Source organism: Mastigoproctus giganteus, chromosome 2 (genome assembly GCF_048544385.1).
Source record: "Mastigoproctus giganteus isolate SK-2022 chromosome 2, ASM4854438v1, whole genome shotgun sequence".
NCBI classification, from domain to species: Eukaryota; Metazoa; Arthropoda; class Arachnida; order Uropygi; family Thelyphonidae; genus Mastigoproctus; species Mastigoproctus giganteus.
The window spans coordinates 18,537,232-18,557,796 of record NC_143576.1 but is presented as its reverse complement, the minus strand read 5'-3'; the positions used below and the strand labels follow the sequence as shown (position 1 = coordinate 18,557,796).

Sequence of the window (20,565 nt, the reverse complement as noted above, 5' to 3'; positions counted from 1 at the left end):
CATTTCAAAAGCATGTGAAATCACCCACGGCACTTTATTCTCCAATGGAATTGGAGAATGCAATAACTGTCAAACTTAGAGGGGTTTCCGTGTAAAAACAAAACGTGTGGTGCTGTGTACAAAGCACAGGAAAATTAAAAAAAAACTGCAATTGTAAGACACCATCGATTCTAAGACACACCCCATTTTTAGAGACGTTTATAGGGGGAAAAAAGTGCGTCTTAGACTCGAAGAAATACGGTAATTATAAAATAAATACTTATATTAATGGAGGTAGCAAAGGAGGTAAGCAAACCTTTAGCCATAATAATGAGAGAATCCCTCACCTCAGTGGAGGTCCTTCTGGAATGGAGATGTGCCAAGTATATTCCCAATTCACAAAGGTAGTCAAATAATTACAGACCTATTAGCTTAACTTCTGTTCAGAAGCTATTGGAGTCACTGGTTAAAAAGTAATGCCCAACCATCCTGCATTAAGAATGCCATCTTGTTTGACTTATCTAATTGACTACTACGCACACTCTTCGAGCGGGACAGGGTTCAAGTCCGTGACTGCTAAATACGATTAACAATTATATTCATGATTTATTATAAGCTCCTCTGACCTGGTGGTCGTGCCGTAGTATAAACAAGAACACTTTTTACTATGAAAAAGTAACAAAACATCTAGATACAAAAAACTATTTTGATATTTATTCTTAGATTTCAGAAGAGCTTTTGATACCGTTGCTCATAAAAGACTGACCAACCAATTGGAGCAATGTGGCATTAATGACATGTTAAGGGATGGTTAAGTGGAAGAATACAAAGTGGTTATCAATGGACACTGCTCTTTGCAGATTAATGTTCTTACTGCAGTCACCCAGGGTTTGGTGCTAGGACAAGTTTTTTTTTTTTATTTTTTATTATTAGTTGTTGCCGCATCAGCTTCTGTGGCCATAATGCAATGCACCTCCCAAGGTTTTTGCACTACTCTGATCCAAGCCTGAGGCGGGATTCGAACCCGCAACCTTTGGGTTGCCAGGCAGGCATTTTACCTTTCTTAGGCCCTGTAAAGCAACTTTTACCTTCATTAATGATATTGATGAAGACATATCAAGCTTAATGTCTAAGTTTTCCAATGATACAAAGCTTGCAGGTGGTTAATGACAATAACCAATGTATGCTACTGCAACAAGATCTAGAAAAATTAGGCAGATGGGCTGAGGAGTAGCAGGTGAAGTTTAACACTGATTTTAAGTTAAAAAACTATATATAAGCAATAGTAATCCCAGAATAACTTACTAAATGTGTGGTACAATGGCCAGGCTAGTGGAGAATTAAAAATACCTGGAGGTAATAATTTTGCAGTCAGTGTGACAGTGCAGACAAGATGTTAGGGCTTTGTGAATGATATAGAGGAATTTTGCCAGAAGAGATAAGGTGATTATCCAGTTGTATAAGGCAATAATTAAGACACAACTTGAGTACTGCATACAGAGTCTGGAATACTCATTTTAGGTACGATCGACGTGGATCTGTTATTATAGGTGGAGAGGGACAATAAGACTGAAGAATGGGAACAAAAGGGTGTTGTTACCAAGAAAGGTTTTTATTCTGCAAATTGCAGTGTCTGGTGACTATGCACCTACAAGGAGATTTGACTGAGGGGTTTAAGGCCTTGAATGGATTGAGTACGCTGAATGCTGATGGCATTCTTCCTCTTGCTCAAGCACACACACATACATACATACAAGGGCATAAATTCGAAGTGAGGAAGGATGGATAGTTGCAGGATAGATGTGTGGATATTTGCTTTCAGACAGTGGGGAGTTAATTGTTGAAAAAAAGACAAAACTACCAGATTTTTTTTTTTTTTTTTTTTTTTTGGCTGATACTGTTTGAGCTTGCTTTCTTGTATTATTTGACACTATTAATACAAAAACAAAAAAAGTAAAATTTTTAAGTTATCATTTTAATAACAAGCCACAACTTTTACCTCCAGAAATGTGTATTCTGGACATTTTACAGTCTGTACAAAATATTGTACAGACTGTAAAACCTGGAATAAATCATAAGTATAAACTTCTTTTGCCTGAGATTAGCTGACTACACTCTCAACTAAAGTACAGTTTACAAATGAAAATAAAACTAAGAACTCTCCAAAAGAGCAGGCAAACTGCAATGTATCATGCTGAATAAGTTGCCAAAGAATAAGTTGCCACAAAATAGACAAAATATGAGAAACCTTCAATTATGAATAATTGTGAATGCAAACAAAAGCAAGAAAAGAATTCTTGGCGTATGTTAACACTAGAAATAGTTTTCAACCACTGGATATAAATTACATAACTACTAATAATCCTGTATATACTGCTAACAAATTCAAGACATATCCTGCATCTACATTCACACATGAAGAAGGTTCTAAGGCCAGGAGAAACCAAGAGTATACTTAATTCTCAGCGGAAATCAAATAATGTTACGTTAACTGAAAAGAAACTAGAATAAAAAATAGTTGAAAGTAAAAGTAAATAGGCAGCTGAGGCATATAGAATCTATTTAGTTGTATTAGAAAAGTATCAAAAGAGGAAAATAGCCTTTAGCCATAATAATGAGAGCATCTTTGAATTCAAAGATTCAGACTGGAGATATGTAAATGCCTCTCCTATTCACATTGGGTGCAAAGGGAAAAATAAGTAATAACAGACCTATAAATATGAATTCTGTGCCATGTAAAATAATAGAGCCAATAGTTAAAGTCATTCAAGACCATCTTGACAAGAACACAGTTATATGGTAATCACATCATGGATTTCTTGGGGGAGGGGGGGATCTTCTTTCCAATAGTTACAATGAGGTTTCACAAAGAACTAGATATAAAAAAAAAAAACTGACATCATATACTCAGATTTCAGTGTCAATTTTGATTTGATTGGGAAAATCCAAATGATTGATTATTGTATAAATTATAAAAATGTGCCATTATTGGCATGTTACTGCTATGGATTGAGTAAGTGTTGAGCAGTAAGGTACAGAGAGTGGTTATTAATAGTCATTCTCTTCATTGACTAATGTTAAAAGTTGGTCCACACAGCTCATTATTGGGCCATATACTGTGTTAATATTAATTATAACAATACTGATGTAACCATATCAAGTTTAATCTAAAAGTCTGCTGATGTACCAATGTCAGAGGGTAGTTAATGAGAATAATCAGAGTTACTTAAACAGGACCTCAAATATGGGCTGAAAAATGACAAATTAAGTTTAACTTAATAAATGGAAGTTACTGCAAATGGGTAGAAGTAATCCCAGAACAGCATACCATTCTGGTAGTATACCAAACTCAAGTTAGTAAACCATGAAAAAGATCTGGGGATAAATGCACAGTTTAACATGAAACTCTGACCATTACAAGCAGGTTGCTTTGTGAATGATAATTATGCTTTGTGAATGATAATTATGCCACAAGAATTATGCCAGCAGGGATAAAGCCAGTATCCTGAAAGTCAAAGAATTCATTATTCAAATTCATTAAGTACAAGTAAAATTATTAAGTGATGTTTTGTTTTAAAAGTTTTAAATTCTATTTAAAAAACCTCTTACACCCTCACAGCTTTGAGAAAAAGCTGCATTAAGCTGATTGACTCTGGCAAGTCTATTTTGAATACACAGCAATCTTCACTGGATGGACAGGGAATCAAGTGTTAATGAATGGCGCTTGGTGTGGCTGACTGAATGGAGAGAGTCCATTTCAGGCACCTTGGAACCTGCTGTGCAGGTAGAAGTAACTCTGGATGTGGACAGGTGAAGGGGAAGTATAACAAGGTGGGGGTGTCTGCCAAGTTGAGGGTCTGAAAGGTGGGGGGGACCAGTTATCAGTGGCAATGTTTCTGTTGCTGTTGGCACTTGGGCTGTACTGGAAAGTCCAAGCTATTAGAAACTCTGGCCGAGAGCAGTTTTGTGAGACCCGGAGGATCTTAGGACTCCTCAGGTTAAAGATATGACTTCTACAGATGTGGAATGCAACATCACCCCTCACTCTCAGGACCTGTCAAGCTTATGATTGCCTGTAAAATGTATCTGTGCTCTGCTGTTTGGCTATTTTGATGATGGATTACCTGCTCCTAAGTAACAAGGGAAAGTGAAATGGAAAGGGCTATCATAATCATTCTGATGTGCAGGTGCCTAAACTGTTGCATGTTCTCTTGATGATGCAATTAGTGAATTCTGGAGAATAACTGTTGAGGTGGAGACTGTTTCAAATGTTTCTGATCCAGTCATGTTCAAGAGTCAAGTCTTGGGGGAATACAAAGGTTCAGGATCCTCAAGATTTGGTTCCTACCTTAACTGGCCCTATGCTTGGGAGGATGATTTGAAAATAAACCAGAATGGTGTGTGTGTCATTGGGTTTCCTATACACCCCCAATACAGAAAGAGGTACCCTCTCTCGTGAAGAATGTGTCAAGGCAACAATACAACACCTTACTGTCAAGAAAGTACAGTAAAGTGTTGAATGTACTAGTTCTAAAGTAAAACAAATGTCAGATTTTATGTTGTTGACATGGAGCAGGAATTATCCCTTAATTGTTCAAATTATCCTTTACCTTGGTTCCAGATTAAGAGCACACCGTTGACAAATCTAGCCCATACAATAGGTGTGTACATAAAAGTGGCAATTTCATTCGAGTTCTGCTATGAAGATCTCTGAAAGGGTAAAAGGAGGTTATCCACACCAAGGTGCTTGAATAAAGGAAAAATTCTCCTTGAAACTGAAAGCAGGCCTGCCCAGCTGTGTGAGGTCAATCAGACCTAAGATGTCATCCTTAGAAAGGGGCTTAGAGAAGCTCATATGTGTGGGCTGTCAAGACATTAGCAAAGGCTTAATTTAGAGTAATTGAGGGGTTGTACAAACATTGACACTGTGTCAAAAGTTACAAAATATTATTAGAATGTAAGAGTATGTGTGTGTGTTGTAGTCTGTCTAGAGGTGACATGAGTTCTTGAGAGAGAGAGATGATGGGGAACCATCCATTTGGCAACAGTCTACTCAGGGTGTTTCTATTAATGGTAGAGCAGATTGAGAGACCAGTTTTACAGGCTTTTACTCAAACAAATATAATGGGGAAGTTCTTGTTAGGATTGAGATTCTTAAAGGTAAAGTTGTCCAGAGGAGCTCATTCAAGGCAGACTTGTTCTTCTCTTAAGATTTTGTAGGGTCCCACCTAATCTTCTTATAGGAGTTGATGTCCTTTAGGAGACTGGAAATCTGCATATAAACTTCCCTGTCCAGAATGTAGATCCCTCCACCCTTGTCAGCATGGCTGATGTGGCTGGAGAAGTCTCTTCTAAGGGACTGTAGAGTTTTAAATATTTAAAAAGCAAAAGCCCATAAAGCCAATTTCACTGGCTGCCCTATCATTAGTAGGAAGTGGGATGGCTACTGCCAAAAGGCTTGTCCCCATTTACTCTGCTGCCATTATCTCCAATCCTCTTTCTCTCTAGGATCCTGGTGACCTTCTAGACAGCCCATAATCCTACATCCCAGTGAAATTTTGACAAGTGTTGACAGTGTCCAGCTTACTGAAATCCTCCTTGATTATGCTGTTTGTTTGTTTGAGGATTTGTTAGGCGCATCGGCATCTGTGGCCATAGTGCAACACTTGATTATGCTAAAACAAACCTTTACTCCCATATATATATATATATTGGTTGATTTTATTTAATTAAATGTTATTAATCTGTAGATAATTAGGTGTATATGGATCAGGCTACCAAGTTAGCAAACGTAGACTACCTTTAGCCTAAATATGTTATAGAGGAGGCCTATAAACGTTATAGAGGAGGCCTATAAACGTTATATAAATGAAATGGTATTAAAAATAATATGATGTTAAATAATGAAAATAACAATAAAAGTGCTAATAAACAATAAAATGCTAATAAAAAAGTAAATTGCAATAACATTCCCTCACTTGGCCATCACTGCTACTTCATCGGAGGCTTTGAGCAGAACGATATCCAGACTAAAGGAATGTCTCATACCTACCCATTTCTGTTGTCCCCGTACCAGTTTTGCCAGTTATAAATTTTTAAGTGATAGTATTAAATTTAAATTGATAGAAAATCAATGAGATTGGATAATATGTTTAGTTTAATTTAAATAAATTTTTAAACTTCTAGATTTTTAAATTTAAATTAAAATTTTTTTGCAAATTTTTGGAAGGGGGAAAAATTTTTCCCCCTTCCAAAATTATCAGACAATCTAAAAATCAGACAGTCCCCTTCCAAAATTTACCATAATTTAGATTGTCTGATTTTGGAAAGGCCCCCCACTCCCCAAATCAGAAAATCTAAATTATGGGAAATTATCACCAGAAACAAACTCCCGACAACAAAATAATTGTGCATAAGATATAACATACACATAACGTTTATATCCCTTCAGTTTAATCTAGTGATACAGCGTAAAAATTCACTTTGAAGTAGGCTGTAAATATGTACATAGCTATCCCCCCAGACAAACACGGGTCATTATGCCTTATAAAAGCTATGCCATTTTTATTGACATACTTCTTGTAATTTCCAATACATTTTTATTAACGTACTGCTTGTATTTTCCAACACATGTAATGATATAAACACATCATTTCATTTATATAGGTTCCTTCCGACATCAGAAGCAAACATTCCCCCCCCCACACACACACACAAGCATAAATATAAACCCACCTATGGCTTTCAAAACACTCGCAATGACACAGGATATATTGTCTACAGCAATTTCACCATCAACCATAATATAAAAAAGGTGCAACTGCGCAGTATAATCTTATCAACACATAAAACAACCAGAAGGCGGGAATTTACCCCTTTTCAGTCTGACCACCACAGTACAAGACGGAAGTAAGAACCTTTCTCATTTTTCTGATATATACCCGTTCGGCTTTGTGTCACCTAACCCAGTTTGCTGTTTCAGACAACGCGTTGGCAAAAATTTTAATTTAAATTTAAAAATCTAAAAGTTTAAAAATTTATGCAAATTAAACTAAACATATTATCCAATCTCATTGATTTTCTATCAATTTAAATTTAATACTATCACTTAAAAATTTATAACTGACAAAACTGGTACGGGGACAACAGAAACGGGTAGGTATGAGACCTTCCTTTAGTCTGGCTATCGTTCTACTCAAAGACCCTGATGAAGTAGCAGATTGATGGCCAAGTTATTGATGGCCAAGGGAATGTTCTTGCAATTTACTTTGTTTATTAGCATTTTATTGTTTATTAGCACTTTTACTGTTATTTTCATTACTTAACATCATATTATTTTAAATACTATTTCATTTATATAATGTTTATAGGCCTCCCAGGCTAAAGCTAGTATACATTTGCTAACTTGGTAGCCTGATCCATATACACCTCATTGCCTACAGATTAATAACATTTAATTAAATAAAATCAATCAATTTAATTTCAGGCACATATAATGTCTAATTGACCTATGTACAATAGCATTAACGTTGCACAACTGACAAATTCCTAATCCTGTAACCTTGACTAGATATCATTAACATAATTTCAATGAGAACACTATATATATATAGGCTTTTCTGTGCCTCTTTCCAAAGATGACATCTTGCATCTCTTCAACCTCATGAACTAAGACATGGACCAGGTTCTACAATGATATGCTCTTAATCTGAAGCCACTGAAAGAATAATTTGGACAAATTCCTATCTCACAACAGCAACATTCGCTCTAACATTTCTTTTACTTTTGGACTAGAACAACACAACACCTTACCATTCCTTGAAAGAGAGGACACATCTTTTCATATACTGGGGCTCACAGGAAACCCAGAAACTCACGCTCTGGATTTTTTTTTTAAATCGATCCTCCCCAACATCAAGTCCAGTTTAGTCAGGAGCCTGATTTTGAGTGCCCTGGTAGTACACAAGATTTGGCCCTTGCACTTGACTTAAGTCAGAAAAATTCTCTGCCTCAACAATTGCCACCTCCGTAGCCAGGAGCAGCAGTGCATAGCACACGCTTCTTGATTAGACCGGGGTTCGAGCCCGTGACCACCAAATACGGAGGATGCGGAAAGGTCAGGGAATGACCACCGCATATCCCTGGAGCAATATGGCCTCTGTTGCTAATGCTCCTAAAAACCAAATAACAAACAAACAAATAGCCTCAACAATGCTTTCACAAAATTCACTAGTTACATCATCAAGGGATGCATCCAACAATTCAAGCACACCTCCACATCAAGACAACTGTGAGAGCCCTCTCAATTTCACCTTCCACTTATCACCTAGGAAAGGGGAAAATCTATCATCAAAATAGTTTAATGGCACAACATACTGTAAAATGTACCTTCACCAGATTCTGAGGGGGGAATGGCCTTCCACCTACCTCCTTGGAAGTGATAACTATCAAGTGAACTGCAATGTAAAATGAATTAAAAGTTTCAAATTCTATTTAAAACTTTTTAATGCTACATCAAACAGTCATCAACTTGAAAACTTTCTAAATGCTACATCAAACAGTCATCAAACAAACATCAAATATCATCAGCTGGGCATCTATAGTTGAAATGCTGGGGATTGTTTGTTATTTGGTTTTTTAAAGCATTAGCAACTAAGGCCATATTGCTCCGGTATACGCGGTGGTCATTCGCTGACCTTTCCGCATCCTCCGTATTTGGTGGTGACGGGCTCGAACCCTGGTCTAATCCAGAAGCATGTGCTAAGCACTGCTGCTCCTGCCCACCCGGCTAGAAATGCTGGGGAAACCACACATTTGATCCCAGAGAGAGAGAGAGAGAGAGAGAGAGTTTCGGGAGTCCACAAAGACTCCAAGACAGATTTTCCAGACAGCTAACAGCCAAACTACATCCATTAACAGTGAATCCCCTGTCATCCTAGAAAGATTACTGCGTATTCTAAACAAACAAGCCAGATACAATCAGTTTAAACAGCTTTCTCTTGAGGCCAAAAAGGTAATCGAACTGTCTAAATCCAAGAAACAGTTACTATTGTAAGCATTCAGCTCCCACAGATGTCTACCATGAACCAATCTCACTCTTCCTCCTCCTCCTCCTCCTATGTTTGTTGTTGCTGAAATCCAGTCATTCCCTGGAGGTAAATACATCTCATGCAGTTTTCGCCTAGTCTATAACCCCCAAAATCAGCTGTTAAAGGCCATGACACTTAAGCTATAATTTCCAGTAAAGTTTTCTTCCCTACTTCCTTACTTTTTAAATTAGTCTATTTTACTATTCAGTTGTATATAGGAGTTCTATTATTGGTCTGTATTTCTAACAGCAATGCTATCATTCAATAAATTATTTTTACTTCAAAATACATTAAGTATAGTGTTCTTTTATACTTGTTTGAATGTAAGTACGCTATAGAATTTTTAATAATGAGTTAACGAAAAAAACTGTGTTACAAATTTCATTTGCACACATTTTCCGATAGTAGTAACGTAGAAATGCTGTAAAAGAGATAAAGGCAAAAATTTTTTAAAATTACCAACAGTTCAATTAGTAATAATCCTTTGAAAGGTATAACTACAGCTTACTAATAACAGTGTATGTCTTAATGAGGCCCGGCGAGGGAGGGTGAGGGGGGTAGAGAGAGAGAGAGAGATGCAAACAGTATATTGTAATAAGCTACAGATATTACAACTAATTAAATTATATGCAACGTTAATTTACCTGAATGCATGATCTGATATGTCAGCAGAATAGTGAAAATGGCAGTCGGTAAATGGTGCTAATATATTCTGTAAAAAGAAATTAATTTTTTTTAAATGGCTGATTAATAATAACAAATAAAATATTAACTATGACATATTTTCTCTCAGATTAAAAATACTATCACTGGTCAAGATGGCTTCAATAGTTGCATTAAAGTTGTAAGCAAATGGGTATGTACAAATAAATGCAAATTTTTTTTTTTTTTTTTAAATTGTTGTCTTAATTTATAAAGTACCTTAAACACTTAAGTTCAAAAAGTATCTTAATGGACAATTTTAATTAAACTGATATGAATGACATTTCTATGACTCGAAATATAAATGCTTACAAAGATAACAAAAATACAATGGAAATAAAAAGACAGAATACAAAAAAAAAAAATACTAACAAATGAAGAATACAGTAAACTATCCGCTATTCACAGTATCTGTATTCATGGTTTCGCGTATTCGCAGTCCGTGATTTAAACCTAAAAAAATGTTAATTTTAAAGCGCCGTGAACATTTTCTGCTATAAAAAAAAAACGTGGGCATGGCTAAAATCATCTTGCCCTGTCCACAGAGTAGTACTCTGTGGAGCAGTCAAAACAGCACTCAGTGGATAGGGGAGGGGGTGACAAAATCGCAAGCGCAGATGTTTCCCGCTAATCCTTGTTCAGTATGTAATGCGCTTGTCATGGAAGGTTTCGTCTCTTGATTTTAATTGATATGTTTACAAAAGTTAAAAATCTACCATTTTGCAGTGTGTTGGTGTAAATAGACTTTTTCGAGCGTGTTAACGTTAAAAGAAAGTGACTTTATTGTGGACGAGTTCTTTTCTAACCCTACAAAAATATGGCTATGAATAACAAGGGAATTGTGAAAAGATCAAAGAAGGTGATGACATTAGCGAGTAAAATTGAATTATTGGACAAAATTTCTAATGGTGAAAGTGTCTCGTCAGTGGCAAAACATAAAATCAATGAGTCAACGGTGCGATCAATCAAGAAATCGGAACGAAAAGTCCGCTGTAGTGTCCATGTTAATTGCTTCAAAAATTTGCTCTGTAACTCGTGATGTTAAATTAGAAAAACTGGAAAAGGCTTTAAATCTGTGGATAGAAGACCGAACTCAAAATAAAATCCCGTTAAGGTCACTCATCATTCATGAAAAGGCAAAACACCTTTATCAACACTTTAGAGAAACTGGTGATAGCACTGGCGGGATAAGTTTTTTAGCCAGCAAAGGCTGGTTTGAAAGATTTAAAAATCGATATGGCCTTCATAATGTGAAACTTGTAGGTGAGTCTGCATCAGCGGATTTTGCGGCTGCAGAAAGTTTCCCAACTGAACTAAAAAAACTAATTACAGACAAAGGATATGTTCCCGACCAACTGTTCCATGCAGACGAAACTGGGTTGTTTTGGAAGAGAATGCCAGCCAGAACATACTTAACACAAAATGAAAAATCTGCTCCTGCATTCAAAGCTTCCAAAGATAGGCTTACTCTTTGTTTGTGCAAACGCTAGTGGACACATGATCAAACTGATGCTCGTGTATAAATCGCAGAATCCACGTGCTTTGAAAGAAAAGAATAAAGGTCATCTTCCAGTTTATTGAAAATCCGATACAAAAGCCTGGGTAGCAACTACACTTTTTAGAGAGTGGTTTAATAATAGCTTTCTGCGAGAGGTGGAAAGTTCCTTAGCTTCAAAATCTTTGCCTTTCAAAGTTCTGCTTCTTTAGCATTAGCATTAGTAGAGGCATTTGATGCAAGAAAGACAGCTTATGCAGCATCACCCAAAAAAAATAAAATAAAATAAATAAATCAATAAATAATTAATAACCACTTCCGCTTCACCCCTCTGTTCATTCGAAATACCTGTCCAGCTGAGCCTTAAACTTATTTAGGCTATCAACTTCAACGACAAGGGATGGAAGTCTGTTCCACCAACCAAACAAATGCTGGCTAAAGGCAAGATTCCGCACGTCTATCCTACATCTGTCTTTTCTCAATTTGAATTTATGTTCTCTCAGGTGATTATTCTGAGCAAGAGGGAGAATCCCATCAGCATTGAGCATGCTCAAACCATTCAAGGTTTTATACACCTCTATCAGATCACCTCGCCGGTGCCTAGTTTCCAGACACTGTAATTTTCAAAACTTAAGAATTTCTTCGTAAGAGCACCCTTTTGTTCCATTCACTAATCTTGTTGCCCTTCTCTGTACTCGTTCCAGCATCTCTACATCCTTCTTGAAATGAGGCCTCCAGACCTGTATACAGTACTCAAGGTGTGGTCTGACCATTGCCTTATACAAGGGAATAATCACCTCCTTATCTCTGCTAGAAAACTTCCTATATATCATCGACAATACACCATGAGCTACTCTTGCAGCCCGTCTGCACTGCTCAGAGAACGTCATATCTGCCTGCACAACCACCCCCAGGTCCCTTTCATTCTCTAGCACTGTCAGTGTAGTACCACAGAGTTGATACGTTGCTCTGGGGTTGCTGTTTCCCATGTGTAGTACTTTACATTTGTCAATGTTAAACTTCATTTGCCACCTCTCAGCCCATCTGCTCAACCTTTCCAGATCCTGTTGCAGTAGTGTCCTTGACAACCCTGCCAACCTTCGTATCGTCTGCAAACTTGGACATTAAGCTTGATATACCATCATCAATATCATTTATAAATACAGAAAACAACAATGGACCCAATACTGAACCCTGAGGGACTCCACTAATAACATTAGTCCACGATGAGCAGTGTCCATTGATTACCACTCTCTGTCTTCTCCTCCTCATCACCCCTTTATCCATAGCAGCAATTTGCCTCCAATGCCACACTGCTCCAATTTGTGCAGCAGTCTTCCATGTGCAACAGTATCAAAAGCCTTTCTAAGATCCAAGTATATAATATCAAAGATATTCCCTGCATCCAGTTCTTTTGTGACTGCATCATAGTATCCAATCAAATTGGTCAGGCAAGACTTCCCCTTAACAAAACCATGCTGTGTCTGAGCTATAACTGAAGTCTTGTCTTGATGATCCTGCAGTGTTTCTTTAACTAGTGCCTCCATTAATTTTCCAGGAACAGAAGTTAAACTAACAGGTCTATAATTAATTGCGTCGCCCTTTGATTCTCCTTTGTGAATTGGGGTCACATTTGCACATCTCCAGTCCATGGGTACTTCCCCTGAGTTCAAGGAAGCTCTCATAATTATGGCTAAGGGTTTGCTTACTTCCTTTGCTGTCTCCTTTAATATAACTGGATAGATCCCATCCACCCCAGGTGCCTTTCTTGTATTTATCTTCAACAATTTCTCCTCCACTTTACTCTCAGTTATTACAAGATTCTCTAGCTTACTGCCAGAGTTGAATAGACCTCTGGCATTCCCCTCGCTGAATAACTCCTCATGTGTGAATGTCGATGCAAAATATTCATTCAGTTTGTTAGCTACCTGAGCAGGATCATCAACAGTTGACCCATCAATATCAAGTGGACCAATCTGATTCTTCCCCTTCCTTCTAGAGTTTACATAAGTAAAGAACTCTTTGCTGTTTTCCTTTGCATCCCTTGCCAAAGATTTCTCGTAATCTGCCTTCGCCTGCCTAACCTCCTTTGTAACTTGGTTACAGATCAACTTGTATCTATCATAGGCTTCTGTGTCATGTGTTAATTTGTATGTATCCCATGCATTTTTCTTCTCTGCAATATGTCTCATTAGTTCATCTGACATCCACTTAGGCCTAAACCTTGAACAATATTTCTTAGTTGGTATGTAAATCCTAGTAGCTTCCAAGATAAGTTCTTTGAATGCTTCTCATTTTGAATTTGCCGTTGGTAACATCATCAGTTGGTCCCACTGTATAGAATTTAAATACTGTCTCAGTCCATCGTAGTCGCCTTTACGAAAGCAATAACTCTTCCCTTTACCCCTAATGGTAGTTACCTCTTTGATTAAATCCCACTTCAGCACACTGTGATCACTGCCACCTAGTGGTTCATTTACCTGCAGATTCATAATGCATGAAGAATCACTACTGATAATCAAATCAAGAATATTACTCCCTCTAGTTGCCTCCCGAACATGCTGATGAAGAAAACAATCATCCAATAAATCCACAAAAGCCTTGCTAGCGTGTGAGTGACCAGCCCCCAAATTCCAGTCAATATCTGGGAAATTAAAATCCCCCATTATAAGACTCTCTGATTTACTGGCCCACTCTATTTCCCTGTACAGTTTCTTATTATACTCATCAGAGTCATTAGGCCTATAGCACACTCCTACTCTCAATTTTGATCTCCCAATGCTTAGGTCACACCAAACTGACTCAACACTGCACTGTCCAGTGATGTCGACTGGCTTCACTTCCTTGGATTTTATGTATTTCTTAACTAATAGCATAACCCCTCCTCTCTTCCTATCCTGTCTATCTTTTCTGTAGACATTGTACTCCCCAAATTCCAGTTCTGCATTCCTTATATCTGTGTGACACCATGTCTCTGAAATCCCAACAATATCTGCCTTTGATGTTTTGAGCAATACCTCAAATTCATCAAATTTATTTACTAAACTCCTAGCATTGGTGTACACGCAAGTATACCTGCACCTGTTTCTATTCTTAGCTACCCTAACACAACCCATGTGTTTACTTGTACCGCAATGGCTCCCAGCAGTCTCTGAAATATCATGCATCTTGTTTTTCAGGCTTCTGCTCATTCTAATAGAAGCAGTGCAAGAATCTCTTTCACCTCTGCCAGTGGCTACTGTCAATCTATTGGTCTTTGTCTCCCCCCAAGCTAGCAGTTTTCCGACCCACCTAACATTGCCTCGATAGCATCAGCAAATATTCTTGCACCCTTTCTATTTAAGTGCATCCCATCCCTGTAGAAGCAGTCTCTCCTGTTAACAAGTACAGACCAGGCTGAAAAAAATTCTACCCCTTGAGCCTTGCACAATCTTTCCAGGGCCGAATTGATCGACAGGGCTCTCATCATATATTCCCTCCTATAGTGTCTGTGCAGAATTGCAGATACTTTCAAATTCAACCCTAATTCACGGCTTTTTTTCAACAGTGACCTCTACTTGTTAAGTAATTCCGCTTAATATCATTAGTGCCAACGTGTACAACTATATCACCTTTTGTGCCCTTAAAAGATGATATCCGCTCTACAATGTCATCAACTTTGCCCCTGGCAAACAATATGATGTGGTTTTCTGACAAAATGCAAAATGCAGCCAGGAAGGCAGATAAAAATGTGCCTTCCTGGCTGCTTTGTAGTTCTATCTGTAATATACAGAACTTTCCCAAGTAGGGAAAAGGATGTCATCATTACTTCATTTTCGGTGACTCTACTGTCATGGAAATGGGTAACACTGTGCAAAAAGGATAGGTGGAGCAGGACTTGGGTATGGGTGCCAGGGGCAAAGGTTGATGATGTTGTACAGCAGATATCATCTTTTAAAGGCATAAAAGGTGATATTGTTGTACACACTGTCATAATGATATTAACAGTAGGAGACTGGTGGAATTACTTAACAAGTACAGGTCAATGTTGGAAAAAAGCCGTGAGTTAGGGCTGAATTTGAAAGGGTCCGCAATTCTTCCCAGACATAATAGGAGGGAGTATATGATGAGAGCCTTGTCGATCGATTCAGCCCTGGATAGATTGTGCAAGGCTCAAGGGGTAGAATTTTTTCAGCCTGGTCTGTACTTGTTAACAGGAGAGACTGCTTCTACGGGGATGGGATGTACTTAAATAGAAAGGGTGCAAGAATGTTTGCTGATGCTATCGAGGCAGTGTTAGGTGGGTCGGAAAACTGATAGATTTCTTTTTTTTTTTTTTTTATGAAAACCCCAAACCTATAGTACTTAGTACCGTGCATGGGTTGAAGGAGAAGTATGGGGGAAGGGGGAAGCAGGAAACTTTGCTCTAGAGACTAAACATGGGTTTCACCACTTAAGCCTCCAATAAGCAAAGTGGGGGGGATACAAGGACTAATAGATTAACAGTAGCCACTGGCAGAGGTGAAAGTGATTCTTGCACTGCTTCTATTGGAATGAGCAGCAGCCTGGAAAATAAGATGCAGGATACTTCAGAGACTGCTGGGAATCATTGGGGTACAAGTAAACACATGGGTTGTGTTAGGGTAGCTAAGAAAAAGAACAAGTGCATGTATACTTGCGTGTACACCAATGCTAGGAGTATAGTAAATAAATTTGATGAATTTAAAGGGCTGGCAAGACATCAAAAGCGGGTATTGTTGGGATATCAGAGATATGGTGCCACAAGGATATAAGCAGTGCAGGATTGGAATTTGCAGAGTACAATGTGTATGGGAAAGATAGATGGGTAGGAGGAGTGATGCTGTTAGTTAAGAAACACACAGAATCTAAGGAAGTGCATCCAGTTGACATGGGTGGACAGTGCAGTGTTGAGTCAGTTTGGTGTGACTTAAGCACTGGGAAAACCAAGTTGAGAGTAGGAGTGTGTTATAGGCCTAATGACTCTGATGAGTACAATGAACAACTGTACAGGGAAACAGAGTGAGCAGGAGAGATCAGATTGTCTTATAATCATGGATTTTAATTCCCAGATATAGACTGGAACTTGTGGGTTGGTTACTCACACACCAGCAAGACTTTTGTGGATTTATCGGATGATCCTTTTCTACATCAGCATGTTCGGGAGGCAACTAGAGGGAGTAATACTCTTGATCTGATTATCAGTAGAGATTATTCATTCATTAAGAATTTGCAGATAAAGGAACCACTAAGTGCAGTGATCACAGTGTACTAAGGTGCCTTCCTGGCTTCCAGGATTTACTTAAAAATGTAACTACCATCAAGGGTAAAAGGAAGGGTTTTTGTTTTCATAAAGGTTACTACAATGGTCTCAGAGAGTTCTTAAATTCTATACAGTGGGACCAACGGATAATGTTCCCAACAGCAAATTCCAAATACAACTCTTACAGAACAACTACGGTAAACTACGATGATAGTACTGTGAAAGGCATCATCAGAATTGAAAGAATTAATCTTAGAAGCTACTAGGCTTTTCATACCAACTAAGAAATACTGTTTAAGGTTTAGGCCTACGTGGATGTCAAATTACCAAATGAGACTTGTGGCAGGGGGAAAAAAAAACATGGAATGCATATAAATTAATCATCACAAACAACATTAGGCAAGGAAAGGGAGAGAGAAATCTTTGGCAAACAATGCAAAGAAAAACAGTAAAAACTTCTTTACTTGTGTAAACTCTGGAAGGAAGGTGATGAATCAAATTGGCCCACTTGATATCAATGGTTCAATTGATGATGAACCTGCTGAGGTAGCTGACAAACTGAATGAGTATTTTGCCTCTACATTCACACATGAGGAGGTCTGCAGGGAAATGGAGGCCAGAAGCTTATCAAACTCTGGCAGGGAGCTAAATTATTTTGTAATAACTGAGAGCAGAGTGGAGGAGAAATTGTTGAAATTGAACATAAGAAAGGCACCTGGGGTGGATGGAATCTATCCAGTTATATTAAAGGAAGTAGCAAAGGAAGTAAGCAAACCCTAAGCCATAATTATGAAAGCATCCTTGATATCAGGGGAGGTCTTCATGCACTGGAGATGTGCAAATTTGTCCAAAATTCACAAAGGAGGATGGGATCAAAGGGTAAATACAAAGGTAATTACAGACCTGAGAATCTGTAACTTCTGTTCCAGGGAAAATAATGGAGTCACTGGTTAAGGAAGAGATGCAGGATCATCTAGACAAGACTGCAGTTATAGTTCAGGTCCAACATGGGTTTGTTAAGGGGAAATCTTGTCTGACAAATTTGATTGGATACTATGATGTGGTTACAAAGGAACTGGATGCAAAGTATAATTTTAATATCATATACTTGGATTTTAGGAAAGCTCTTGATACTATGGCACATGGAACATTACTGTACAAATTTGAGAGGTATGGCATTAAGGGTAAGTTGCTACAATGGATAAAGGGATGGTTGAGTGGGAGATGACAGAGAGTGGTAATCAATAGACACTGCTCTTCATGGACAAATATTATTAGTGGAGTCCCCCAATGTTTGGTGTTGGGCCCATTGTTGTTTTTGGTATTTATCAATGATATCGATGAATATATATCAGGGTTAATGTCAAAGTTTGCAGACGATACAAAGGTTGACAGGGTTGTTAATGACAGTATGCTAGTGCAACAGGATCTGGAAAAGTTGAGAAGATAGGCTGAGAGGTGGCAACTGAAATTTAATATTGACAAATGTGAAGTTATGCAGTACTTCACATATGGGTAGCAGTGACTACAGAATAATGCATTAACTGGGTGTTACTACACTCAGAGTAGTGGAGAATGAAAAGGACCTGGGGGTAATTGTGTAGTCAAGATATCAAGTTTTCTGAGCAGTGCAAAAAGACTGCAAAAGTAGCTCATGGTGTCTTGTCAATGATAGACAGGAATTTTGCTAGCAGGGATAAAGGGGTGATTATACCCTTGTATAAGGCAATGGTCAGACCACATCTTGAGTACTGTCTGGAAGCCTCATTTTAGGAAATATGTACAGCTGCTGGAACAAGTTTAGAGAAGGGCAACGAGATTGTTGAGTGGAACAAAGGGTTGGTGTTACCAAGAAATTCATAAGTTCTGCAAATTGCAGCTTCTGGAGACTAGGCACCTGTGAGGTGATCTAATTGAGGTGTATAAGGTCTTGAATAGATTGAACGAGCTCAATGCTAATGGGATTTTTCCTCTTGTTCAGATTACTCACATAAAGGAACATAAATTAGCAGGGATAAGGAGGTGATTATTCCCTTGTATAAGGCAATGGTTAGGCCACATCTTGAGTACTGTATACAGGTCTGGAGGCCTCATTTCAAGAAGGATGTAGAGCTGCTGGAACGGGTACAGAAAAGGGCAACAAGATTAGTGAATGGAACAAAGGGTTGCTCTTACGAAGAAAGGCTTAATTTTTGCAAATTACAGAGTCTGGAGACTAGGCACCGGCGAGGTGATCTGATAGAGGTGTATAAGGCTTTGAATGGTTTGAGCATGCTCAATGCCAATGGGATTCATCTTGCTCAAAATAATCACCTCAGAGGGCATAAATTCAAATTGAGGAAGGACGGATGTCAGATAGATGTGCGGAAATTTGCCTTTGGCCAGCGGGTGGTTGGCCAGCGGCTATCAACTTCAACAACAAGTGACGTCCGTCACTTGTTGTTGAAGTTGATAGCCTAAACAAATTTAAGGCTCAACTGGACAGGTAGTTTGAACGAACGGAGGGGTGAAATGGGAGTGGTGTGTTTTTTTTTTTTTTTGGCTGATGCTGAATAAGCTTGCTTTCTTGCATCATATGCTTTCTTGCATCATAATTGAGGAAATACAATTGTAGAACAGATGTGCGGAAATTTGCCTTTAGCCAGCGGGTGGTTGATAGTTGGAACAAACTTCCATCTGTTGTAGTGGAGATCAGCAACTTAAATAATTTGATGCTGTTGTTGTTGTTTGGTTTTTAGGAGCATTAGCAACTAAGGCCATATTGCTCCGGGGATATGCGATGGTCATTCCCTGACCTTTCCGCATTTTCCGTATTTGGTGGCTCACAGGCTCGAACCCCAGTCTAATCAAGAAGCATGTGCTACGCACTGCTGCTCCTGCCCACCTGGCTACGGAGGTGCCTAAATAATTTGAAGGTAGAACTAGAAAACATTTGGATTGAATGTAATTGGAAATGTAATTTTTTTTTTTTTTTTTTTTTGGCTGATGCTATATAAGCTTGCTTTCTTGCATCATATGCCTCTACTAATGCTAATGCCAACATTAAATAATTAATGAAAGAAAAGGAAATTGACAACCTATGCTTGTCCATCATCCCATAGGTAATTATCCAGCTGGCCTCTGAATTTCCTCACACTGTCAACCTCAACCACCCATGTAGGTAACTTATTCCAGTAATTTATAACTCGCTGGCTAAAATAAAACTTCCTGCAATTGAGTCTAAACCCCCACATAACTTGAATTTATGGCTCCTAGTTTTAGAATCACTTATAACTGTGAAAATTTCATCCTCATTCATTTTACTTTTGCCTCTCAAATTCTTAAACACCTCAATCAAGTCTCCTCTAAGATGCCAAGTTTCCAAGCTGTGTAACCCACATATTCAATGTGTTTCCTCATATGAACACCCTTCTGCCGATCTTATCTTTGGACCCTTTTAAGAAGCTCAATGTCTTTCTTTAGGTGCGGGCTCCACACTTGAACACAAATTCCAAATGTGGTCTAACAATAGCCTTACATAATTGGATTGTGATATCATTATCTCTACTAGCAAATGTTTGATAAATAATCAATCGGACATCATGGGCCTTCCTTGCAACCTGTCTACAATGCTTGGAGAACTTTGTGTCTGACCATATCGTAACCTCCAATTCCCTTTCTTCCACTACTGACTTTAGTTCAACTCCAACAAGTGTGTAATTTATTTTGGGGTTTCTGTTCCCAGGTTTAAGACCTTGCATTTTGCTGAATTAAAGCATAGCTGCAAATTTTCTGACCATCATTGAAGTCTATGTACTTCACTCTGAAGAAGCTCTGCTTGGCAGTGATGATTAACTACTTTACCAACCTTTATGTCATCTGCAAATTTAGACATCGCACCCTGTATCCCTTCCACGATGTTAGTTAAGAAAAACAAAAACAACAGTGTTCCCAATACTGATCTTTGGAGAACCCTTCTTACATTAACTCAATCTGAATAATAACCATTTATCACAATCCTCCGCCTCCTGCCCTGAAGCCATCCTGCTATCCATCTAAGG

At 38.2% G+C, this 20,565-nt stretch overlaps 1 protein-coding gene across 1 annotated transcript in view; it reads right to left on the bottom strand.

Annotated features, from left to right (window-relative positions):
• rictor (rapamycin-insensitive companion of Tor) overlaps positions 1 to 20,565 on the bottom strand; it is a 707,794-nt gene that overhangs the window by 610,116 nt on the left and 77,113 nt on the right. The window contains exon 6 of the mRNA XM_090388323.1: positions 9,713 to 9,780. Within this exon, the coding sequence (XP_090244449.1) occupies positions 9,713 to 9,780 (68 nt within the window). The remainder of the gene's footprint in view (positions 1 to 9,712; positions 9,781 to 20,565) is intronic.